This window comes from Pituophis catenifer, unplaced genomic scaffold (genome assembly GCF_029215685.1).
Source record: "Pituophis catenifer annectens isolate HBS135680 unplaced genomic scaffold, rPitCat1.0.hap2 SCAF_1, whole genome shotgun sequence".
Classification (NCBI taxonomy): Eukaryota; Metazoa; Chordata; class Lepidosauria; order Squamata; family Colubridae; genus Pituophis; species Pituophis catenifer.
This window is the reverse complement of record NW_027256881.1, coordinates 281,598,735-281,622,977: the sequence shown is the minus strand read 5'-3', so window position 1 is coordinate 281,622,977 and position 24,243 is coordinate 281,598,735. Positions and strand designations below refer to the sequence as shown.

At 35.5% G+C, this 24,243-nt stretch overlaps 1 protein-coding gene across 4 annotated transcripts in view; it reads right to left on the bottom strand.

Moving 5' to 3' along the window:
* RBM25 (RNA binding motif protein 25) overlaps positions 1-23,976 on the bottom strand; it is a 35,581-nt gene extending 11,605 nt beyond the window's left edge. For 2 of the 4 annotated variants that reach the window (XM_070939677.1, XM_070939701.1), the window contains exons 1-13: positions 23,876-23,976; positions 22,771-22,848; positions 17,230-17,347; positions 16,968-17,017; positions 15,352-15,522; positions 14,313-14,370; positions 13,220-13,380; positions 9,824-10,006; positions 7,981-8,034; positions 7,636-7,719; positions 3,623-3,897; positions 1,512-1,710; positions 1,009-1,098 (exon numbers count right to left, since the gene is read on the bottom strand). In XM_070939677.1, coding sequence (XP_070795778.1) covers positions 1,009-1,098; positions 1,512-1,710; positions 3,623-3,897; positions 7,636-7,719; positions 7,981-8,034; positions 9,824-10,006; positions 13,220-13,380; positions 14,313-14,370; positions 15,352-15,522; positions 16,968-17,017; positions 17,230-17,347; positions 22,771-22,809 — 1,482 coding nt within the window. In that variant the 5' untranslated portion in view covers positions 22,810-22,848; positions 23,876-23,976. The remainder of the gene's footprint in view (positions 1-1,008; positions 1,099-1,511; positions 1,711-3,622; positions 3,898-7,635; positions 7,720-7,980; positions 8,035-9,823; positions 10,007-13,219; positions 13,381-14,312; positions 14,371-15,351; positions 15,523-16,967; positions 17,018-17,229; positions 17,348-22,770; positions 22,849-23,875) is intronic. The other 2 variants (XM_070939693.1, XM_070939685.1) reach the window with 2 other exon arrangements.
* Between the last annotated feature and the right edge of the window lie 267 nt (positions 23,977-24,243).

Here is a 24,243-nt window from a genome sequence, read left to right as displayed (position 1 = left end):
GTTGCCACCCTGATGCCCTAATGACTAGACCAAATTGGTTCTAAAAAATAAAAATAAAAATTACTTTTTTGTGGATCAAAATGTTAAATTCCACAAAAAATCACCATCTACATCTATAGTCTCATGTTACTATATTTATGGTAACATAAATTATTTAACATGATATTTAGAAAAAATATTATTTTAGATGTCTACTAAAAATAAAGAGGAATACTACACATTTTTCTTAGGATAAAGTCAAAGATACAACACAGTAAGAAGGATTCTGCAGAACATCTTTTCAAGTTTTAAATTAACCATGAGGGACAGCAAGCATGAGGAAAATATGCAGGTAGAAGCTATCTCTAGATAATACTTTCAATCTTAAACTGATCATATAGAAAACCTTTTTTGGACTAATCAGATTATATGCAGTCACTGCAAAAGATGACAAAGGGATAAACTGCCTTCCTCAGCCTGGCATTCTTCATCTGTGTAACATAATAGCTGGATTATAACCAGCCTTTATATGCAATGATTATTCTGGCTGCAGTTAATGGGAACTCTTATCCAACATATCTAGAGAGCATTAAATTGGGAAAGGATAGATTAAAGCAATACTCAGATGCAAACTAAAATGATCCACATTCTTTTGTTCTCTAGAAAGTTGTTCCCTGGAAAGGGTCAATTTAAGTGTACTAGGGAAGATTTGTTTGTTTCCTATGAAGCAATGGGAAATACTCTACATGTCCTAAAGTATAAAGGTTCCTAAAATTGCCCACAATTTTGAATAAACTGATATTTGTGAGCCTTTTCCAAAACTCATATCGTAAAGCCTAAATAAACATATGCACATACTGATGCTCAAGTAAAACTTTCAATTCCACGTATATGGAAAAACTCCCAATTTATTTATGATATTGCTGCCTTAGACAAATAAAACATTCACTATAATATTTTCATATCCAGAAGAGAAATTCTGTGTTTTAATATCTAATAAGAACACTGGTAATGTAATAAATCTCTTACCATCTCCCGTCTTCTTTCTTCTTCCCTCTCAGCTTCTTTTTCATATTCTCTAGCTTTCTTCCGTTCTCTGATTTCCCAATTTTTAAGACGCTGAAACCACACAGCTTTTTCATTATTTCACCATTAACACAGGAATTGAAAAATAGTTCCATATTTCATTTTGGAAACAGCAAAATTATCCATAATTAATTTAAACCAAATAATTATATATCAGCCTCAGCTTTGTATTCCAGGAGAAAAAGAACATACAAATTGTTACAAGAATATTGTCAGCATATGAAGGAAATATGCAGAGATTCATTCAAGGGAAATGATATTTGATGATGTCTAATATATAGGTCTGAATATAAATATTTAATATTTATCTTAGACTTCATTCTTAAGTGGAGTTTCCTCACTGAAAAAGAGCATTACCCTGGAAAACAGGTATCACGAGATATGGTATATTCTGCAACCCCTCCTTCCATTTGAATTAGGAACCTTTCAGCAATTCTTGTAAATACCTCTTGATAAGCTGCTTCCTTTTCCCGCAGTTTCCTTTCCAGTTTGCGCCGTTCGTAGGCATCTTCTTCATCTTCTTCTCTATCTCTTTTCTTGTCCTTTTCTCGTTCCCGCTCCCGTTCTCTTTCCCTCTCCCGCTCTCTCTCCCGTTCCCTCTCCCGTTCTCTTTCCCGTTCTCTCTCTCTGTCTCTGCTTTTCTCTCTGTAGAAAACACAGCAACAAAGGAATACTTGGGCCTGATTAAATAGTTTACACAACCCCCCCCCCAAAGTAGCACTAAATGTCATATTTAATGACTTAGAAAGTCCTGTAACCAATAAGAAACTCAAACTTCTATTAAACCCATCTATACATACCGCAGGATCACTCAAACTGTAGAAGTTTCACCTTTTAGAGTTAGTATTTGCATGGAAATATTTAGGTTAAATAAGAGGTTCAAGTGTGAATTCACAGAGAAAACTGTTGAGTAGAGACATACTAGCTGAACAGTTTTACATTCTCTCTCAGGTATAAGTTTGGAGGCTTCAGTCTATGAATATCCCAGTCAACCAGCACATTGGACATTTGTCTCTGCATGGACTTAGCGATGAATGAAATGGCCAGGCTAAAAGCCAATTAAGAGGAAGTTCCCAAATTGTGTCACCAATCAACCTTGAATTGGAAAGAAAATTGAATCAAAGGGGGACACAGATGGGAGACATGTCAGACTACTAGGAACAGATCATCAGAAATATTAGAAGAAAAAAGATTTAAGGAAATTTAGGGGGAAATAGCTGTAAACATGGGAAGCAGTGCGGGTTGGAACAGTAAAGCCATAAGTCAATTTAGAATCTAAAGAAGCTACAGAGTGTAACTAACTATGTGAACCCAATTACTAGAGTTTGTAAACTATGCTTTACAACAAAGATTCAGAGCCTAAAGGTCCAAGTTGAAGCCTACAAAGAGCTGTTATGGTAATTTTTAATATGACAGGTGTAGAAACTTATTAAATACGTAACAGACAATAACCCAATTAGCTATATTTTAATTAAGTGTAAGATATAACTTAACTAAATCAAATTATGTTTTGTACACCTATACTATTTTTGGAATATATCTATAGGATATCTTTGAAGGCCTAGTTTAGCTCTTTACTTGGAAAAAGCTGTGTGATTGAGCTGGGAAGAACATCTAGTCCATATTTGAAACACGGATTAGAGAGCCGCGGTGGCACAGTGGTTAGACTGCAGTACTGCAGGCTACTTTTGCTGATCACCGGCTGCCAGCAGTTTGGCAGATTGAATCTCACTAGGCTAGCCTTCCATCCTTCCAAGGTTGGTAAAATGAGGACCTAGATTGTGGGGGCAATATGCTGACACTGTAAACCGCTTACAGAGGGCTGTAAACCACTATTAAGCGGTATATAAGTCTAAGTCCTATTGCTATTTGTACATTTCTGGCTATTTTGATTCTGTCTTGCATATTACTTCATATTTGACTATATATTATGGAAAGCTGGAAAACCTTGAAAGGGAGCTAGTAGTAGATCTTCCATTTAATTGGAAAGAAAAGTCTAGATGATAAGAGAGAGATCGCAACTCTACACCTAATATCTTTCTTTTAAAGTGAATGTTTTCTATCATGATTTCACCCCTTTAACTTGCATTCTGTTTGATTCTCTTTCCCTACTCAAAGTGGTAGGATTCCCCATCCACTCTCCTCTTTAAAGAAATTAGGGATTAACCAGAATCTCCATTATTTCTTTTCCACTTTTCAAAAAGGTAGACATTGGGCAAATCAACTTTGAACAATGAGTGTATACAAATCTGCTGAAATACCATTCCCACAGAAAAATAAACAGTTCTACATTGTATGGCTTTATCGATTAACTCTGTGATGGTACCAAAGAGATAAGGTGTCAAAAGTGGGACTCAAGTCACTATACTTTATACATAATCTGCTATTATTTATTTATTAAATTTGTTTTCTGGTCATTTCATCACAAGGTGACTCTGGGTAGCTTACCGTGCTAAAAACAATAAAACTATGCCATTTACTGTATAAATTTAGAATATCTGATTTAAAAAAGAAACATTACCAAATTATTAAGTCATTATTATATTGCAAAATTTACCTAGATCTGCTCCGATCTTTATTCCGGTCTGAGCTTCTTTCACGGTCTCTGTCTCGATCTCTTTCCCTGTCCCGGTCTCTGTCTTTAGTGCGATCCCGATCTCTATCCCGTTCCCGCTCCCGCTCCTTCTCCTTCTCTCGTTCACGTTCCCTCTCCCTCTCTCTTTCACGCTCCCTTCTTTCTCTTTCTCGTTCGCGTTCCCTTTCTCTTTCACGCCGTTCTTTTTCAATTTCTTGTCTTTCTTTCTCTTTTTTGCCTTTTTCCTCCTCCAATTTCTAGAAACCAAAAGGATTTTCCAAGTTAGTTTGTAGCTAGATTCGGAAGCCCCACCCCACAATACCAAAATCTGGTAACAAGAATATAAAGATCACTGATAATTCAAGACTTATATAGTTTGCTTTCAATTCATATGGATGAAAACAAAGTTTTGCATTCATAAGATAGTTTTCGTGCAAGTTATTTACCTAGCAGGCCAGCAATCTCCAACCTTGAATAGAAAAGCAATGCTTGTCTCCTCCGTACTGATTATTACATGAATGCATTGCCTATAATAGTTCAGAGAATGAAAAATACTTTGACCCTAAACAAGATTACATTTTTATGTAGCAAAATTCATCCAATTCACATAGACAATTTAGTGATATTAACAGAAGCTTAATCGCTGATTATATCACATCTAGCCAAATTAAGTTTATTCTCTCTAAACTTGGAGAATAAAGCAATTTCTAATTTCATAGTGAGTATATGACTGTATGGTTCCAAACATCTTTACAATCACAATATTTGTACTGTGTTTTTTAAAAAATCAGAGATATGATTCTCATTCAAAGGGTCTGCAGGAAGGAAAAGGTTGGAAATCACAACGAGATTAAAAGATTGTATGTTACTGAATTTCTATAAAAGTACATTTCTTTATTGAAAAAGTCATCACTGCTACTAAAACACCCATGACGACAACAGAAAAATTAAATCTCATTAATAGATAAATCCATCCTTGGAAGCAATTGGTGTGGGTTAACTTACAGATGCTGTGCTAGGACATGGACCGCCAACACTGGATTAACCTTGCCTACAAGCTATATTTCTGGGAGGAAGAGCAAGTACATGGTTCACAAGTAAACCAAAAAAAAAAAAAAAAACATAAGCCAATTATCAGCCTGATGGATGCCAGAACTTTATGGGGATGATTCTTCCTTGTGCAAGTGTTGTGCCTAGAGGAATGCCATAGAGCAGGGATGCCAAACTGGCAGCCCACGGGCTGGATGCTTCACGCACAGGCCATGCCCACCCCAGCTCTGTGAATGGGGAAAACGTCGTGAAAAACCACGTAACGGCAACGTGACACTGCGAGTTTGACACCAGTACCATAGAGCATAACAGTATCCTTTTCCTACTTGTTCTCTCCTTGGTACACACATTTAACGTACAAGCTATTTTCAGAATGGAAGGCTTGCATATAGCTCTCATATCTCCATCCAGTCTGCTCTCAAAACTTGGTAAAGGAAATATTCAATTTGTATTCTCTGAACAACTGAAGAAAATGGATGGGAAGGTAAGAGGAATATATAAATTTCCCATTCTGAGGAATGGCCTGACTCAAGAGTAATTGAACTTTACTATTCCTTCTGGAGAGCCCTCTGTACAGGGACCCAGCACTAGTATAAGGAAGGATCACACCCTATGTGTAACTGATGCATTTTAAATAATGGAAAGAGCAAATTCATTCCTTTTGGCATCAATTTTACCATCAGCAAAGTACCATATAAATTAGGACAGCAAAATGTGCACATATTTCTCTCTTTCAACAAATAATTTAAGACAATTTGAAAAACAATCTTACCTGTCAGATAGTGTTCTGGGGCACGCTCATGGACCAGAGAACCCAAACAAGATCATAGTAATATAACTAAGAAACAAGAGATCAATATATCTAACCATGATGCTAAATAGTATTTAACATAAAATGCTGGCAAAATGGTGTTAGATACATTGAACTCACAAAGGAAAGGATATTTAAGAATGATAGAAAACAGCCATTGTAAGAAGGGAAAGATGAAAGTGCACAACATGTGGGAACATTACAATCTAATTTCTAAATGAAGTGCTCTCATATAATTTCATTAATTAGGGCATATTTATATATGCTGTATTATAGAACTTACCTCCAATTTTGTATACTTTTACAGAAAAGTTTAGATACTGGAATGGGCAATACTTACTTTATTTTTAGCTGTTCCAATATTTTAGATTATTTTAGTTGTTCCAATAAAATGCTATTGGTTATGCTGCTGGTCGTAATAAAAATCATCACCAAAATTTATCTGAACTTAAGATGCTCTTAAGAAAAAGAGCAACTTTAAATGACGGCCTTTAAGATGCCAGATAGTAAATCAACAGAGTTATTTCATACAAATTTGAATAGGCTGCTTCCATGTAAACAAAAAAAATAAGGGGGCAAAAATGAAATGGAGAGAGAATTAAAGATATGCTGAAGTAATGAGTAAAGAGTATAGACAGAACAATAATAAAATCTTACCTTAAGTTCTCTTCAGACTCATCTGTGCTGTAAATGGACGCCCCCTGCAATGCTGACACCCTAACAGTCTGATTATTATTTTGTAAACTCTAACCAAAAAACATGCAAAGGTTCACTGCGCTCGCTAGCCAGCCCCTTTTTAATCATCCCACCCAATATATAAAATAGCCATTTTATATTAGAATGAATTTCATTTATTTCAAAAAGTAAATTAAAAATATTTTCCAATAAGATAAATCACAGGCAATAAATATGCCCAATTGCTTCTGAAACAGGAAGCACATTTTGTTTTTGTTTTTGAACCACATCATTTAATTGCATTTTAGTTACTTGTTGGGGCTTGGAAATAAAACCATATTTCATTATGACCAGTTTCACACATCTTCGGAATACTTATCCTCAGGTTCTCATTCCCAAGTGGAATATTATGCATTGCCAACAACATATAACTATTTTGTACTTAAAAGTTAGAAATGCAAATAAGCATGACCTGTAACCAGAATGTACATTACCATTTTGTACCTTAATACCGCCGTTCAATATTATTAGCAAACAGAGTTCTCATGTCAGGAGTGAACATATTTGCTGGCATGGAGTAATCCAGCCTTTATGCAGAGTTATTATTCCATGAAAGCTAAACATCAAGATATACACTGCATGCATAGCTTGCACTTCTCCACCCTTGCACAACCCTCCCAACCAGAACACATTAATAAATTCACATTATCAGAAACTTCTCTAGGTGGGAATCCTGAGGTAGAATTTGCTGTGCAAACACATTTCCAAGCCAGTTACCCCTTTGCATATTTTTCTGAGGGGGCATCCATAAATAATAAAAAACAGAAGCTCATACTTACATCCTATTCCATGTTACTTTCCAAGCTGTGTTTTTCATCTTGCATTAGTCACCATATGATCTCTATCATAATGGTGGGGGTCAATGAATAGATTAGCTTTATGGGAATTTACAGTTCTTCCATGCATCTAAATTTTGGTAAAGTCTGATAAATAATACCTAATTTATTTCACCCCCATTCTCAATTCAGCTACTAAATTTAATCTTAAATTTAAACTAAGCAATAGGGCTTAGTAATAATGCGAGTATGAATTATGTTTTACAATTACCTGACTATTATGGGAATCAAAATGTGTTTCAAAGGGCAGCCCAATTTAGTTATTTGGTCTTATGTGTTATTTTAGCCACTTTGGGTTAATTTTAAAACAAGCAGAGTAGAAGGGTAATTTTTTAAAAATGTATTTGTGTTAAGAGAGAAGATTGCAATGCAGTAAGTAATATGAAAAAAACTAACTAAAATATTAAACCACTGCAGTGAGAATGTTTAGATACACATTATTCCTGCTATAAAGATGAACAAATGATATGTAATGTCCTTGCAAATTTTCTAAAGGGTGAGGGAATTGAAACTGGATTTTACAATAACCTAATTTTGCATAAGCTGCAAAAGAAGTATATTACCTTGTGTGTATCTCTGAATTTACTAATCTCTCGGGATATCAGGTCCCTTTTATCTTCTTCCATTTCTATAGCATTTATATCCTCCTGTAAAGGAAAAAAGAGGTGGGGGACAGAACAAGAAATAAAATATTAAAATCCATGCACAAAGGAATGGGAGAACCAAAAGAAAAACTGAAGGTTAGATGTTTTGTACCAGTCTTGTAAGAGATAAATAAAGGGCTTCTGCAGTACCAAACCTCACAGTCTGATGTTAAATGAATGAAAAAAAATTAGATGGACACGAGTCACAAATCTGGTAACTAGCAGTAAACATAGTCATTGTCAAAGCCTACAATGTAAACGAACCTTGGTGATGAGTGGATAAGGTATCAGTGGGGCCACTGGAAATCTGCGGAAAATCTGCGGAAAAATCCACGGAGATTTTTTTTTTAAAAAATAGATTGCAAACTACTCTGGAAAAAAAACAATGTTCCGTATGTTGGTAGAACAAGCAATATTGTATTGCTGTGAATTTTGGTCTGACTCAGCAAAATTACGAAGAACCTCGCTAATTCTCCTTTTACTGATCTACTTTTCAGCAAAGGTTTATTGGGTGCCACCTCACCCAGTACTTCTCCATTTAAAATTGTAGGATACAATTTTAGTATTTTCAAACTAAAGAAATCTTGCAAGCTAAACTATGCTTGTTTACAAGTGGCCAGTGCCTTTTGCAATATTTTAAGCTTGATTTTGTACTTTACTCGCTAATTCGCAAAATTTAATGATCTCAAGGGGGTTCCCAAGTTACTGCAAATTAGCGAGGTTCCCCACAACTGAAATCAAGAGTCAGATTTGATTTGCCATTTGTTTCCCCACACTTACATTATTCTCCCACATTATCCCTCATCTCATCTTTACAACCACAGAACCGGGCAAGGGAACCAAATATGACCATAAGCATTCAACAAAGGAGACAAAAGTGCCTCTAACCCAACTTTACATGGCACACACCTCAATTTCTTTTCTCCCCCAACACATAAAGACTTTAGTTCCACTTGCTAAGGGAAAAGGATGCACTTTCATCTTCTCAACAGGTGAAAAGAACAGAGCACACTTAAAGTTCAACTATGTAAGCAATGTGCAATTTGAAATAATCCTAATCTAAACATTAGGAAATTCAATATTCAATTAATGTAAAGTGGGCTAACAAGAAGTGATTTTTATTAACACTTATTTTTTCAGTACCATTATAAGAGTTGCTGTATATTCAGAAGATAATCCACCATGTGGATGAATTTTAGGGGAATGAGCATCTTTAAGGAACTAAAATAAATAAAAACTTCAGCACAAGGCTTACTCAGATTAATTGAAGGCTAAACATAAAAGGAAAGCAAAAGGAAATGCATAACAACTCTGATTGTTTTTTGGTACTGATTTTCAAACCCAATAGTTGTAAAAGAAAATTAAAGTTAGCAGGAGAGCTGCAAACTCAAGCCAAATCCCATCGGTTAACTCTAGTTGTGACTCAGTAACAGTCAAGCATGCAAGTATTTGCAAAGTACTTTCTCCCAAAGTGAATTTTATTTTTAGTCCACTTATGACTAGGTTTTTCCACAGAAGGTGGAATACGGCATTCTGTGCCATGTTAACACTTTAAAAATCTGGAAGTCAAATGGCTTAATTGCCAAATAATAACAAACCATTTTATAACAGCATAGCTTTTCCCCAAGAATAACAAACAGCTTCTCACTTATGTGCACAAACATAATCAAAACAGGACATCAAAGAAGGTACTTTGTGATTATGACATCAGTGTGAACCCCTATGGCCCAGAGCTTTTGGCCTTTTAAAATAACAAATGTTAATAGGCAGGACTTTTACGTTTAAGATGTCAAAACACCTCTCCACCATAAAGAACAATCATCAATGATTTCAATAAATGAATTCTGAAGGGATGAAAGGCTGAATCAAACCTGCAGCTCCAAGTCTGGGCATTCAACCCTTGTGTATACACACCTACATCATCCACAGGGTTTGACATTTAGAACTGATTTAATTTCAGTATGACACATGTAAGTGCTGCTAACATCAAGGCTTGTTGATTTGTGGTTTCATCAGATGCTTTGAGCTAATGTATGGCACAAGGTTTGGCCCTTATTATAAGGAGAGATGAAGTAAATCTGTTTGTGTCCAAAATCAAAACACATACGTCCTCCTTCTTTTCCTTTTTCTTCTTCCTGGGATGAGAATCAGACTCTTGAGAGGGGGCATTGAGCTCGCTGGAATATTCTCGAATTAACACTTCAATTGCCCCTTTAATTAGCTGGTCTCTTCTCTTTGCTTCTTCATCCAGGGCTTCATCATCATCGGCTGCAGATTCTGGCCTGGAGTTCTAAGAAACAATATAAACAATGTCATAATGGAAATGGCAAATAAACAAAACTTTTATATTTTTACCCTCTTACTTGCCCTAAACAGCTAAGGCAACATAATCATTATCATTACAGGTAGTCCTCGACTTACAACAGTTCATTTAGTGACCATTCAAAGTTTCAACGGCACTAAAAAAAGTGACATTACTCTTTTTCACACCTACAACCATTGTAGCATCCCCATGGTCTCATGATCAAAATTCAGATGTTTGGCAACTGGTTCATATTTACCACGGTTGCAGTGTCCTGGGGTCATGTGATCAGCTTTTGTGACCTTCTGAAAGCAGAGTCAATTGGGAATCCAGATTCACTTAACAACCATGTTACTAACTTAACAAATGCAATGATTCACTTAACAACTGTGGCAAGAAGGCGTAAAATGGGCAAACTCATTTAACAAATGTTTCACTTAGCAACATAAATTTTGAGCTCCACTGTGGTCGTAACTCAAGGACTATCTGTATTGCATCAAAACTATCAAGTAATGAACATGAATGAAACAATATCTATTCTACAAGGTTAGAATAGAAAACATTGATATATTATAAACCGGGCCGGGGGGGGGGGGATAATATTTTGCTGGAATTACTAAAAACATAGTTATCATTCCCTTATCTATCAATCTCATGTGCTGGCTTTTCCTTTATGAAAAGTCAGATGTAGGGCTCTTTATGGGATGGAGGTTGCTATCCCAAGGTTTTCCTGTGGAAAGATAAATAAGTCATATACCCTTAGATTCCACTCAGTGATCTTCGGTGAGTGAGGCAGGAAAAGCCAAAGAAGGAGTTGTTCATAACTGGGCATGAAAACCTAACATCCTTTAGCTGCTTTGCCACACATCTTACAAAACCAGTCACAGATTCCTCACAATATTAAAACTGAGAAATTAATGCTGCACAACTACTCAGATGATCTTATTAACTTTGCAGCTTCAGAATTATGAAACAGATGGTGTTTTTTATCTTCCCTGCTCACAAAAAACACGCGTACTGAAACTTTGCAAAAACTCCTTTAATTAAACTTGTGCCCTATAAAGTATACACTCTGTAAACAAGATTAAGTGGTACGCATTTGCATTTTCCATGCGGCAAATAATATAATTTTAAGCTTCTCTGTATAGTGATAATCCAAGTTAATATAGGTAACTCTCGATTTACAACCATTCATTTAGTGACTCTTTGAAGTTACAATGGCACTGAAAAACATGACTTATGAGTGTTTTTCACACTTATGACCCCTGTAGTATCCCCATGGTCACATGATCAAAATTCGGACTCTTGGCAACTGGCTCATATATATGACAGTTTACATGATAAATTCTTAGAGCTTTAATTTTAAATCTATAAAACCTGATTTCCAAATAATGTGTAATCATAGCACATATTAATAAATTTGATGTTCTGTACATGTAATTTATTTATATTCTATTGTATATTGTCTCTAAACATTGCTAAAATATAATTTCCAAGAAAGTTATATATTATAACACCTGGAACAAGTCCCCGTTCTTCCTTCACATTATTTTAGTTTTAAAACACTTAACACATTTCTAACATTTTGAATGAGATAGTTTATAACAATTACAAATATAAAAAATTAAGCAATTTAATTTTTTGAATAATTCGTCATAAACAGCCAGCACATGTTCATATTTCTAAAGATGACAATGCAACCCTGATTGCAATCCTAATAGCAAACAAAACCAGATTATGAAGATAAATGTATTTATTAAATTAATGTACATATTAATTTTAAAGTGCCCCAATTTTATTGTGCCCCATTCAATATTCTTTAAATGCTATCTCAAATTCTTTAAAATAAACGGTAACAAATGATTGATGAACTTAAAAAATTATTGCTAAAACTTTTCTTTAGAGAGAAAACCAAAGGGACTCTCACCTTAAATTCCAAGACAGTTTATCCAGTCAAATGCCAGGTGAAGAAACAAAGAACAGAAAAAAGAAAATCTCACTAAGCAGCAGTAGCTAAGAAGCAAGGGAAGGAGGAGGGAAGGGATTACAACTGACAGAGAAGCTGTCATATTAAGAACAGCTTGAAAAGAACTAACAGAGGGTATTGGATAGGTGATATTAAAATAATTTTGCAAAGTGAAAGTGTTATTCAGAACTAATTTGATTAATTCTTCCAGTTTTCAACTGTATGCTATAACTCATAAAAACAAAAGGCTTAAAATCTTCCTGAAATATCAATTATTTTCCTTTTATTCAGGATTACATGAAATGCATGAGTTTTTAAAGATAACAGAAATGAAAATACAGGTTGTCCTCATTTAGCAACTGCAATTGGTTCTGGCAAATGGTTGCTAAGCAAAATGGTTGCCAAGCAAACCATTTGATTGAGAGAGAAAGATGCTGCGAAGATCTTTGGTTGCTGCTACCCTTTTAGATAAAGTTCTCTCATGGAGCTCTGCCAGTATTACTCTCCATCGTTTGTTCTTGTCAGGCACAAACATTTGGCTGTAAGTGCACATATTGGTCAGAAAATGATCTTTAAATTATAATTTATTACATAATTTGTGAATGGTCACTTAGCAAGGCAGTTGCTAAACAAGGACTTGCTCTATGAGCTTTCTTTGTTCTACAGCTCACAACTTCCAAACAGAAAATTTCTTCACTTCTTTGTCATAAAGGCACAAGCTCAAAATTATGGCTATTATTCAGATTATCATTTTGTGCCTGGTTGATTGTGCTGGCCTGATACTTCATATGGATACAGTGCCTGGTAGTGAATGATAAGCCTCCATGTATAAAACTAAATTCCTTAAACAAAGAATGTGATATCTTTTTCCTAAATACTAAAAGAATTATGTCAAAGCACTGCCATTTTTAATTCTATGGACAACAATCATATTCAAAATTGCATAAACATGGGAAGGTATTTGGCCTACAGCTTCCAAATGCAAATCCCTAACATACATTCACGTTGTAAGGTAAAAAATAAAATCTATAACATTTAGCAAATGTTAACAGAATTTATTATAACTCCTGATCATGAAAACTGGAAAACAAAGGAGTTCCATGGAGCTTAATCTACAAAAGAACCATAAACTCAACGCAACAGACTGAACAGAAACAAAGCAACAAAAGAGGTATAAGGAAAGTATGTCTATCAATTATTTTCTATTTTATATATTTCTTAATTTGTATACATACCCCATTGGATGCCCTCTTTTTTGCTTTCCATTCATCCAGCTGAGCCTTTGTTTTGGCATCAACTTTAACAAGTAGCTTCTTTTCTCCAATCTGGAGATCATGTAGCAATCTCAGTGCACGTAGTGTGGATTCGGGTTCTTTATATTCACAAAATCCAAAAGCTAGAAATAATTGAGAATTTAAATATAAATGTAGAAATCATACAGGCAAATGACTCTATTGACAATTACAGGACTGCTTTTCAATGCAAATTATTTTCTGTGTTATAAAGACCTCTATAAAGTACATTTTTAAATATTCAGAAAAAAGGTCTTGTCAATCCTATACATTCAAATGTTTTAAGTTAGGAGCATCTATTCTATGTTGCTGTCTCTTAAGTAAAAGCCCAAAATAGCTGATCAAATTCAATAATAAATTTCAAAATGACACAGTGATTTATGTTGTTGCAACATACTATAAAGATAGGAAATGGAGCAGCTGAAATATTGTCACCAATTTGATGGTACTAAGGAAAAACCACTGAAGATCACAGCATTGTGCAAATATAATTCCTTAAGCCAACTGCAATGATCAAATACGACCTCCTATCATCATTTTTCTTTTCACAACTATTGACAGTGAGGACTGAAAGCCCTCCCCTCTGCCTTTTCATCAATCTTTAACCTTCCCTGCTTCTTTCAAATTTTACATACTGTTTTCTATGCTTTTAATATTTTATTGTACATTGCCCAGAGGGTGATGGACACTTCTTAAATATGGCAAATAAATAAAATAAATGAATATGAGAAAATTCACAAACCTTGTATGTTCATATATATATGAATGTCATCCATTCCTCAAGCTCAGCACAGACTGAGGGAAGGATGACAGGCAGGAACCCCCCCCCTTTCCTCCCGTTCGCCAAAAAGCCTCCATTCCGAACGCTGAAAGTTCGGAATGGAGGCGACGGTGCATTCATGGCATGTCCAGCTCACCAAATCTGGCCTGCTGGACCTCAAAAAAAGTAAGACCACCTCGAAAATAAGCCCAAGTGCTTATTTTCAAGTCTAAAAGAAAACAAGACTTGGTCTTATTTTTTGGAAAATGCACATACCTTGGAGTTTTCCAGATGCTCCTTGAACTCTCTTCCAACTCAAAACCAACCCACATTTCTGAAAAACATTGTTTAAAAAGGCATAAATGTTGGTGGACAATGGCTGAATATACATCATAAGAAGTATATTCAGTACATCTACTTCCCTAAATAGTTTTATTTTTAAGGAATGCCTTCTAGAATAATTCCTGTTAATGATTAATACATTTAATTATTATACAAAGAAGATAGAGGTCCCTGAATTATGGATTTGGATAGTTACTAAGAGTACCATGAACTGCAAAAATCAATCAATCCTGGTCCAAATAAAGACTTAATGCTCTTTCAAGACAGTCAGAAAGCAAAAACTTACATATTTTGGGAATATAGTGCATAGGCTGACGTAGGAAAAATGACTTTAATTGGCAAAGTAGAAAAATGACAGAAAGTGGATTGCAAGACTATTCTTGAAATAGCCACATCTGATTGCTAAAACATTTATCCACATGGTCACCGGAAAACAAGTATATTGACAACACTTAACAATTATCCACTCTATTAAGTATTTTCTTTGCAAAAATATTGCTACTTGTATCATCTAAATTCTGATTTCATAGACCATGCCTGAGCAATATTTCTAACCTCAATGAAGGACGTTTTGTTGGGTCCAGGGCCAGGCATGATGATGGCAGCAGTGGAATGGAAATTTATTTGGCTAATGCAGCAAGATAATATTGGGTATTCCACATATTTTGGACTGTAATTACTACTATCATTTATCAATGGCTGTGCAACAACTAGCATCCAAAATATTTGAAAGGCATTAAAGACCCCCACATCTACGTGATACTTTGTGAGTGTATAGAAAATGAGAGGAACTATTCACTACCATATGAAGCTGAGATGAAAAATTCTGCACGGAAATGAAATGCCATAAGTTGCAAGTTTAAATCTTGGCCAATGGAGCATTTTAAATCAGTACACAAGTATAACAAAACAGATGTCAAAATATCGAATTACGATCTGCAGGACTAAGTTCTAATACTGTTATGTTACTTACAGCAAGAAGCTGTCGTATAAGCATGTCTGATGCCTTTTCAGATATGTTGCCTACAAAGACAGTGGTGGTGGGGCCACTGTTTTCATCATTTTCTTTGTTCTTTAGACCTGGATGTTCCTTTCTAACACCCATGTGTTTGCCAACCATTGACACTGTAGTTGGAACCAATACCTGAAAATAAAGAGATTCCTACTGTTAAATTTCAGAGGAAAAAGCCTTATCGTATCTTCATTAGAAGAAAAAGTCCAGAAATGTAGAAGAACTACATTATTTAACGTATCAACAACATGGTCAAATAACTTAAACATTACTGAAAACAAATGCTATATAAATCCTGAGTCACATTTACTTTGAAGATCAATATTAATTAATTTTGCCTGAATAGCTTTCTCTATAACAGAGATTTCATGCAATTTTTTTCAGGCGATTCTGCAAAAATCAACTTGCATACAAAATAATGCAAATAGGAAATTATATAGAAATTCAGAATGCTTCTATTTAAATTTATAATTTTTTAATAATCTACATATATTGCTTCATATTTAAAATGCCACCTGAGAGGAATAACTTTCCTTAAAATTTGGAAATATTAATTAAAATAGAGATGGTCGTTTTTTGAAATTTGGCAGCGACTTTGTTAAAAGCTATTATTTTGGCTCCTTGGATTGCAACCAGTCATGTAATAGGTTCAGTATTTGCTTTTCCTCTCCATTTTGGGGATTTGAAATGTTTAGAGTAGCAAGGGGCCTGGTGGCTCACCAGACTAAAAGCATTGTGATTAACACCAGCTGTCTGCAATTACTGTAAGTTCGAATCTCAACAGGCTCAAGGTTGACTCAGCCTTCCATCCTTTCTATGGTAGGTAAAATGAGGACCCAGTTTGTGGGGGCAATAAGCTGACTTTGTATAAATATACAAAAGTATGAAGGCTATTGCTTAACGCATTGTAAGCCGCCCTGAGTCTCCGGAGAAGGGCGGCATATAAATCAAATAAAAAAAAAAGTAGTGTAAGTTGATGCCTCTATTATGCACTTATTGATACAAAGTTTTGCCACCAAATTTGGCCACAGGATTGGGGAGTGTTCCAACAGCCATAAAATTGCCCATCCCTGTGTTTAAACAACTGAATGATCTTTTAGAAATGGAGATCAGCACAAATAAAATTTTCACTCTTTACAAGTGATTTTTCTTTTATTTTTGGAGCATGCCAATTAAGAAACTCCATTTCTTCCTCTTTATTGTAAAACTCTTTCCTTCTTGGCTTCAACCATGATTATTGGGGCAATGGTAATGATCGTTCCAATTTAGGAATGATCTCAAGACATTTTTCAAACAATAATCAAAGTTAGATTTAGTTAGGTTTACCACAGAATAATTCTGGCAGCCTAAGATTGCGAGTTCATTTTGTTCACACATGCGTGCTATCTACGGTACACTACAGTGGGCGATCTAGCTTTGCACCAGCTGGCTAGCAGTATTCAATATTTTTGTAATTGATTTCTATTAACTGCTATTATTAGTTAGACACTAATATTTTGAAAGATGACATAAAAGTAATCAAATCTTGCAATTATTTCCATAAAGTTTACACAAGTTGTATTTTATATTATGCTTACCGTTGGTGCAGGAGCCATAATACCCATTGGCACAGGAATCATTGGTGTCCCTGTGAAGAGAAATTGTGTTAACAGTTATCAAGAATCAACCCCAATTTTAAAATACCTGCTAAATAGAAATGCAAGAAAACTATATTTATAAAGATTATTTTCCTTATTAATTTACCCAATGCAGCTATATTTAGTTAATTGTGATTTTAAAGATTTATTAATCAGTGATGGAAAAATGAGGCTAATTTGATGAGTTTCTGATGTAACTTACCAGGAGGTACAGGTGGAGGAAAACCTGGGAACTGTGGAGGTGGAATTCCAGGTGGAAGGGTTGGGATTCCCATCGGAGGACGGTTTAAGTGAGGTGGAAAAGACATTTTAAAAAGAACCTAAAAAAAAGCAAAGAACAATCAGATCCAGAACCATTAATCTTTTGAAATGTCCATTACTGAATATTTACAGAGAATTTTCTATGAAAGTTATCTCTATATTCCTCCTTTGAGGATACTAATGTGTGAAAAAATATTAATTTAGATAAGATAAACAGAAATAACAGCTCTTCTGGACTATTTACTACAAAATAAATAAGAGAATCCTAAGAAAGTAAATTCAGGGCTTTGCTATTTTACATGAATAACAACATTAATAAAATATATATATTAAAATAGCAGCTTGGATCAAGATATGCATTGCCTCAAATACTTTCAAATAGTTCATAATATTCCAGCGCATAGATGGGCCATCTGGAGCATAAATTATACCTCCAGATGCTCTCTATGAGGCCTGCTGAGTCTCCAGTTTCTGGAAAGGAGTTTTACTTCACTGAATCTAGTACTGTAAGGCAGAGATGGAGTCACACCTCACTTGCAGAATACTGACAGAGGCTTTTCTCATCATAATTACCTCAAACTGACATCAAGGAAAAACATTTTTGCTCTCATGTTCACTTCTGACTCCTATCAAACAAACCATGATGGTAACAAAGGAATCTGATTTAATCTGAAACTCCACAATAAAGGGAGTGTTTAGTGTATTATAGAATAAAATAACAAACAGAACTGAAATGTATCCTGAAAAAGATCTTCCCAATGTGCCAAAGATTAAATATAAAAAGATACCAAATAAAAGTGGGATCACTTGAACAGAACAACAAAGTACTTTGGAAATATAAAACATAAGGAAATTAAAGCAACATATAACTTATTCCATTTAAAATTTACAAACTTCAGCCATCTAAAACTTCTTCTAATGTTCCTTATCATTGCAATAAAATATCCAGAGTAATTCCAACAGTTTAGTGGAAGATGCATTTGATAAAAGTTCATAAATGTTATTTTCAGCTCTCTTTAGGGTCTAATTCAGTGGCTCATTGGACAAAACTAGATACATCTTTACGCGACTGAAAAATAATACCTCTTTAAGCATTCTTATCAACTAATGTAGTTTTTGACTGTACTAGAAAATGTGTCTACCTGTTATAAAATCTCCTCAAATTTCTGTAAAAATGATTTATTCTAAATTATTTAGGGCCAGCAACCAATAATCATTTGTTTAATTCTATCAAACCTAATTGTATTGGTGTCAAAAAAGAATTTTATTATGATCCTTAGCTTGCTTCCTCTTTTAGAATGACATTATTCTATTACTGGGTTAAAACAATAGTTCCAGGCAGTTATACAGATGTTACAATTGTTTAAATAGGAAGGCACGCATATATCTATATATACCATTGTGTAGCAATAGAATTTCTATTAAATTTAGTCAAATTGATTTAAATCATTTTCATTAAAATTGTATTTCTGATTGAACAGCACACATTTTAGAAATGTATTTAACCCATAATCATAAAAGCTGATTATGTTAGTTACTAGTTCAGTAGAGGTGTTTCAAAAGCTCTTAGAAAAATACCAAGTTAGTTTAAAATATTATCATTAGTTAACAAAATACAGTAGCCTAAAGATACAGGAGACAATCTTCTGTAATGCAGGTAGTCTTTGACGTACGACCACAAATGAGACAATTTCTGTTGTTAAGTGAGACATTGAGTTTTGCCTCATTTTATGACCTTTCTTGCCACAATTGTTCAGTGAATCACTGCAGTTGTTAAGTTAACATGGTTAAATGAATCTGGCTTCCTCATTGACTTTGCTTGTCAGAAGGTACAAGAGGATCACATGCAGTGGTGGGTTGCTCTCAGTTCGGTCCAGTTCTTGCGAACTGGTAGTAATGGTGCCCAGCCACCCGGACGTGATAATGGACGATCTGCGCATGTGCTCCTGTTGCGAACTGGTAGTAAAGGTAAGTGGAACCCACCCCTGATCACATGATCCTGGGACACTGCAATTGTCATAAATATAAAACAATTGCCAAGCATCTGATTTTTGATCTTGTGATCATGTAGATGCTGCAATGGTCATGTGAAAAATGGCCATAAGTCACTTTTATCAGTGCCATTGTAACTTCAAAAGGTCACTAAATGAACTGTTATACATCAATGACTATCTGCAATCTTCTTCCAACTAGAATTTGGACATGATTCTTTAATAGGTCTTTTCTGTAGCAGCACTCCAGTTGTGAAACAGGCTCAATGGGTTCAAATCCCTGGTATCCATTCCCATATGACTTTCTGAAGCTAATAATATGTGCTCTATTTATTTATATTTATTAAATTTATTTGTTGTCCATCTCGCTGCGAGGTAATTCAGGGTAACTGCCAATATTTTTTCAAAAATGTCTATCTTGAGATGATATTTTCTTTTTGCTGCTTTACAGAGCTGGAGTTTTTATTTATGCTATTTTCTGGATTATTGATTATTTGTTGCAATCTTATATTTAAGCAGTCTTCTTGTAACCATGTTGCATGTGCAACTTCAAGGAGTTCTGTCAGGAGCAAGGGAATAAACTATGGTCACACTACTTCTAAAGGCCTACTTAGCTTTATATATACTATGTTAGAAATGCCCTTCTACCTACCCATAGTGTACAGAGTTTACATTGTACAATAATACAGTGAAATAGTGGAGGAAGAATGGAAATCACTCTCTCCTTCCTCCAGCATTTCCAATTGATTCCTGAACTGATTGCGCACTGTCTTTTGCATATTTAACATGGAAACATGGATTGGAGATAAAACAAACTGACATCCACCATTCTAGTTGACAACAAAGTCATAGAGCATCCACCCTTAGATGCTAGCCTACTATAATTCTATATAGATTGGACACACTGGAAATGAAAATTTTTCTCATATAATCAGCACAAAAAGTCAGCTGCCGGAAGTGGAAAGGAATCTGTTGTTGGTCTGCTGTGCATCAGTGCCAGTTGTTCTAAAGATTCTTCTATATGGATTAGTGAAACAAATAGTCTTGTAGATGAGATATTGCATACTGTATAAATTTGCTGAATTTTTGACATGCTTTTACTTTCTAATAGGGGATGATAAAGAAGAGATTAATACTCTTTATTAAGGTGTTAAAAAAGCAGGTTAGTAAAACCTTATACAAGACAGAACCTTTTTTGTGCTCATTGACGAGAATTATTTATTGCTTGCTCAGATTTAAGTTTCTTTATGTAATCTGTTTTAAATGATTTTGTAGAATTGCAAAATAAATAAACAAAATAAAATATTCAATCAAAAAGTGCTTCATCTCTTCATTTTTTTATTCAAAAGCAGATTAGATGAGGCTATAATTCTATATTTATTTGAAAGCATCTTTCACTTAATTTATTTTCACATAAAAAGTCATCTGAAGGCAGATTATTAAAATTCCAAATTTTAAGAATAGAAAAATGAAAGCATATTAATTATTTTATGTGATTATAAGTGTCAGTTGTGGAACATGCTTTACACAGTCCTATTCTAGTTTTTCCAATTATGGTATTTCCAAAGCAAAGTTTCAAAAAGCAAATTTAAGTGGTTTTATGTTCAGAAATCAAGAATAATTTAAACAAGCAAAATATGATTGATAAAATGAAGATTAACCAATAACAAAGAGATACAGAACAATTTCTGATCCATGAAAGATTGCTGAGGGAATTAGCTTAATTCAGAAACAAAAGGGGTCATAAGTAAAGAAGAAAAGGCTGACTAAATAATATTTAAAAAAATTTAAAATTAGGAAATAAACAAAAGTTCTGCAAATGAAAATATGCAAAATGAAGAACATGCAGCAAAAAGAAAAACAGCAGAAAACAAAAGGAAAACGTTTAGGAGGGGAATCCTTCTTCCGACTGAGTAAAAAAAAAATGAAATCCAAACAACTGGGTGAAACCAGACACTGACCCACGACATAGTTATCAAAAAACTATATTACACAATATAGTTTAACGTAGCATTATGGTCTTACTAATGAGCAAAATACTTCTGAATAATTCAATTGATTCAGCTATATTCATCAGTTGTTCCACTCAGAATCTAACTGTTCCCAAGTAACAGTTAGTAACTATATGAGGAAATAACAGAAGTTAGTGTCAAGTGGCATTTTCAAGAACAGGTAGTACTTTATTAATAATCAATTGTTCTGGTTTACTTTGGTATAATGATAAAATCTATGAATATTTCTGCAAATTCTAAAATTAACACAGTACACATTTTTTTCCTTGAAATTATAAAACAGAATAGAGAAAAAGATAAAAGATATTTCAGGAATCACATGATTAGACATTATAGGTACTTTTGTTTCCACATGGAGACCGCTTCTGAACTTCGTGCTTGATATGGAGAAGAATGAAACTCTGACTTTGGGTTTTATTGATTAGACTGATCTCTATAGAAATGGGTTGTTCATATTATTATGAAAAAGCAAAAAGTTGGGATTTGATGTTAATGCCTTATTTTATTGTAACAGAGTCGAAAGTCAATGCTTTTTATTTTTTCTTACCTTTCCTCACGCCTCCTTCCTCTTTTCCTCCCCACTGCTTTCCTATTTACTTTGTATTTTACATTACTTTATAACTCAATAAAAATGTTAATGCAGAAAGAACATTATAAAAAAATATTATGACTTAAACAAAAATCAAGCGTATAAATACATAAAAAGTCATTCTTAAAATTTAAAACAAACATTATTAAAAATGAAAAACTGTATGGCAAAGTAATTATCAACTGCAGCCATTATAACAAATAAGTTTTCACTGATTCCCCTGGGAGAAAGCCTGGTAACAAAACCAGGTCTTGAGGGACCTCCTGAACATCAACAGGAATGGAGCCTCGCCTCATTTTAGGACCGGGAGAATGCCTGCCTCCTGGTACCCATCAAGTGTAAATCCCTAGCAGACAGAACCCACAGTCTGCATTCTCTAACACTCAGAGGAACAGGCAGATGTAATAGGGGGGAGGCAGTCTCTTACATAACCTGGTCACACACCAGGAAGGGCTTTAAAGGATAATACCAGGACCTTGAATTGGACCCAGAGCAAAGTGGCAACATATGCAGCTTGTGGAACAGAGGTACAACATGTGATGTTCTGGAAACACATATTCTACACCTGAAGCTTCCAGATACTCTTCCAGGGTAGGGCCATGTAGAGTATGTTACTCTACAGTAGTCCAATGGGGAGACATGAATGACTGTGGACAGAGCCTCCTGATCTAGGAACTGGTGCACAAGACTGTGCAAAGGCCCTTCTACTAGACACAACTGTCACCTTCTCTTCTTTAATTGATGGCATCTTGACTGAAGCAAGGAGAGAAAAGCAAGAGAAAGAAACACCACCAAGCACCTAAAACTTGAAATACAATAAAGCTGCTAACAGGCTATGGATAACCACATTTCAAAGCTAAACACAAAAGATGCACTTAAAGTCAACTTACCACCTGTCTTTCTGAGATTATCTCCTCATATCTTCTCATTACCTTACCATCTGTTTTTCTGAGATTACCTTCTCTTTTCTGGATTACAAATTTAATTCGTTTAGATTTCATTTCAAGTAAATATTTTGGGGCTTAGAGTACATTTTTAATACTATTTACAGGGCAATCCCCCTTAAAAAAACAGTCAAGTTTGGCTTTAATGTCAGATAAGCAAATATAAGATTACAAATGTATTTAAAACCGTCCGCAGAAGACGGCAGAGCCATAAAAATAAAACGCATAGCCCTGTGGTGCTTTTCAGGGATGATTAATCGCTACTTAAAACGGTCGTGATTGATCCTACACCATGTGAGACTCGCACGGTTCTACAACACCTTCCATTTCAAGAAACGATGAAGGTGATTAAAAACGAGCCCTTTTAAATACCGTTTTCTAAATGAGCTGCTTCCTGAAAAGAAAAAAAAAAAACATTGGCGGACTCGCAAAAGCTCCTCTTAAGGAATCCTTTTGGAGTCTCTGAGATTATTAGTTTAAATTAAAAAAAAAAAACCTTCGTAATTCGTTTATTAGTTTTCAAAAAAAATTAAAAAAAAAAACCTCCACCACCCTCGTGTTTTAAACGATCTTTCTACCTGCCGGTGGAGGGTTTGCTTCGCAATTATTCCCTCACACACGCCAATTCAGCTCTCGATGCTGCGCTGGTCAAGCGCCGAGGTTACTGCATGCAAGCAAGCCAAGGCGGATGGATGGGCTTGGGGAGGGGGGGGGAATGGATATCTATTCCGAACGGGCCCGGCTTTTAGGCCTCGACAGAGTGGCCTTCGGTATCGCCTTCGCCGCCCTCTACACCCCTTTTCCCCCCCACCATGGAGCACGATGATTTAAAAGGAGAAGGGAAGCATCCAAACCTTCTCTCCCCTCCCCCCCAAAGCGTCATAACCTTCCCTGAAAAGCTCCAAAAGGGCCACCTTCAGCCCCCCCCATTCCTGAAGCGACCCCCCCCCCCGACACGGGTGCCCCAAGTCGCCCAAACCCCATCCCTCCTCGGTCCCGCCTCTTTATCCATAAGGATAAGCTGCACGGGCATTGCCCCGCGCTCTCTCACCGAAAGCAGCGGCCGAAGACAAACAGGCCCAACAGCCTCCACTCTTCTCGACCCGGCAAAGGAAACTAGGCCGCAAACGCGCCACTCAGAGCCACAGGCGCCGTCGCGTTACGCGGGATGGTCACGTGAACAACCTCCCCCCCCCCCGGCTCGGCTTTCTGCCAAAGACCGCCCAGCACCGCGTTCGTTTTGATCATGGAGAGGTAGATGAATAGTCCTAGAGGTATCTGGAGGAACGGGCACCTCTAGGAATTGTTTTGGGTCTGTGCATGTCTACGGTTCGCCGACTTCCGCCCTCTTTCCCGGCGCTGTTGTTGTTCCATTGGAAGAAGAGGAAATTTGGGGGAACGCTCTTGTTTTTTGTTTTT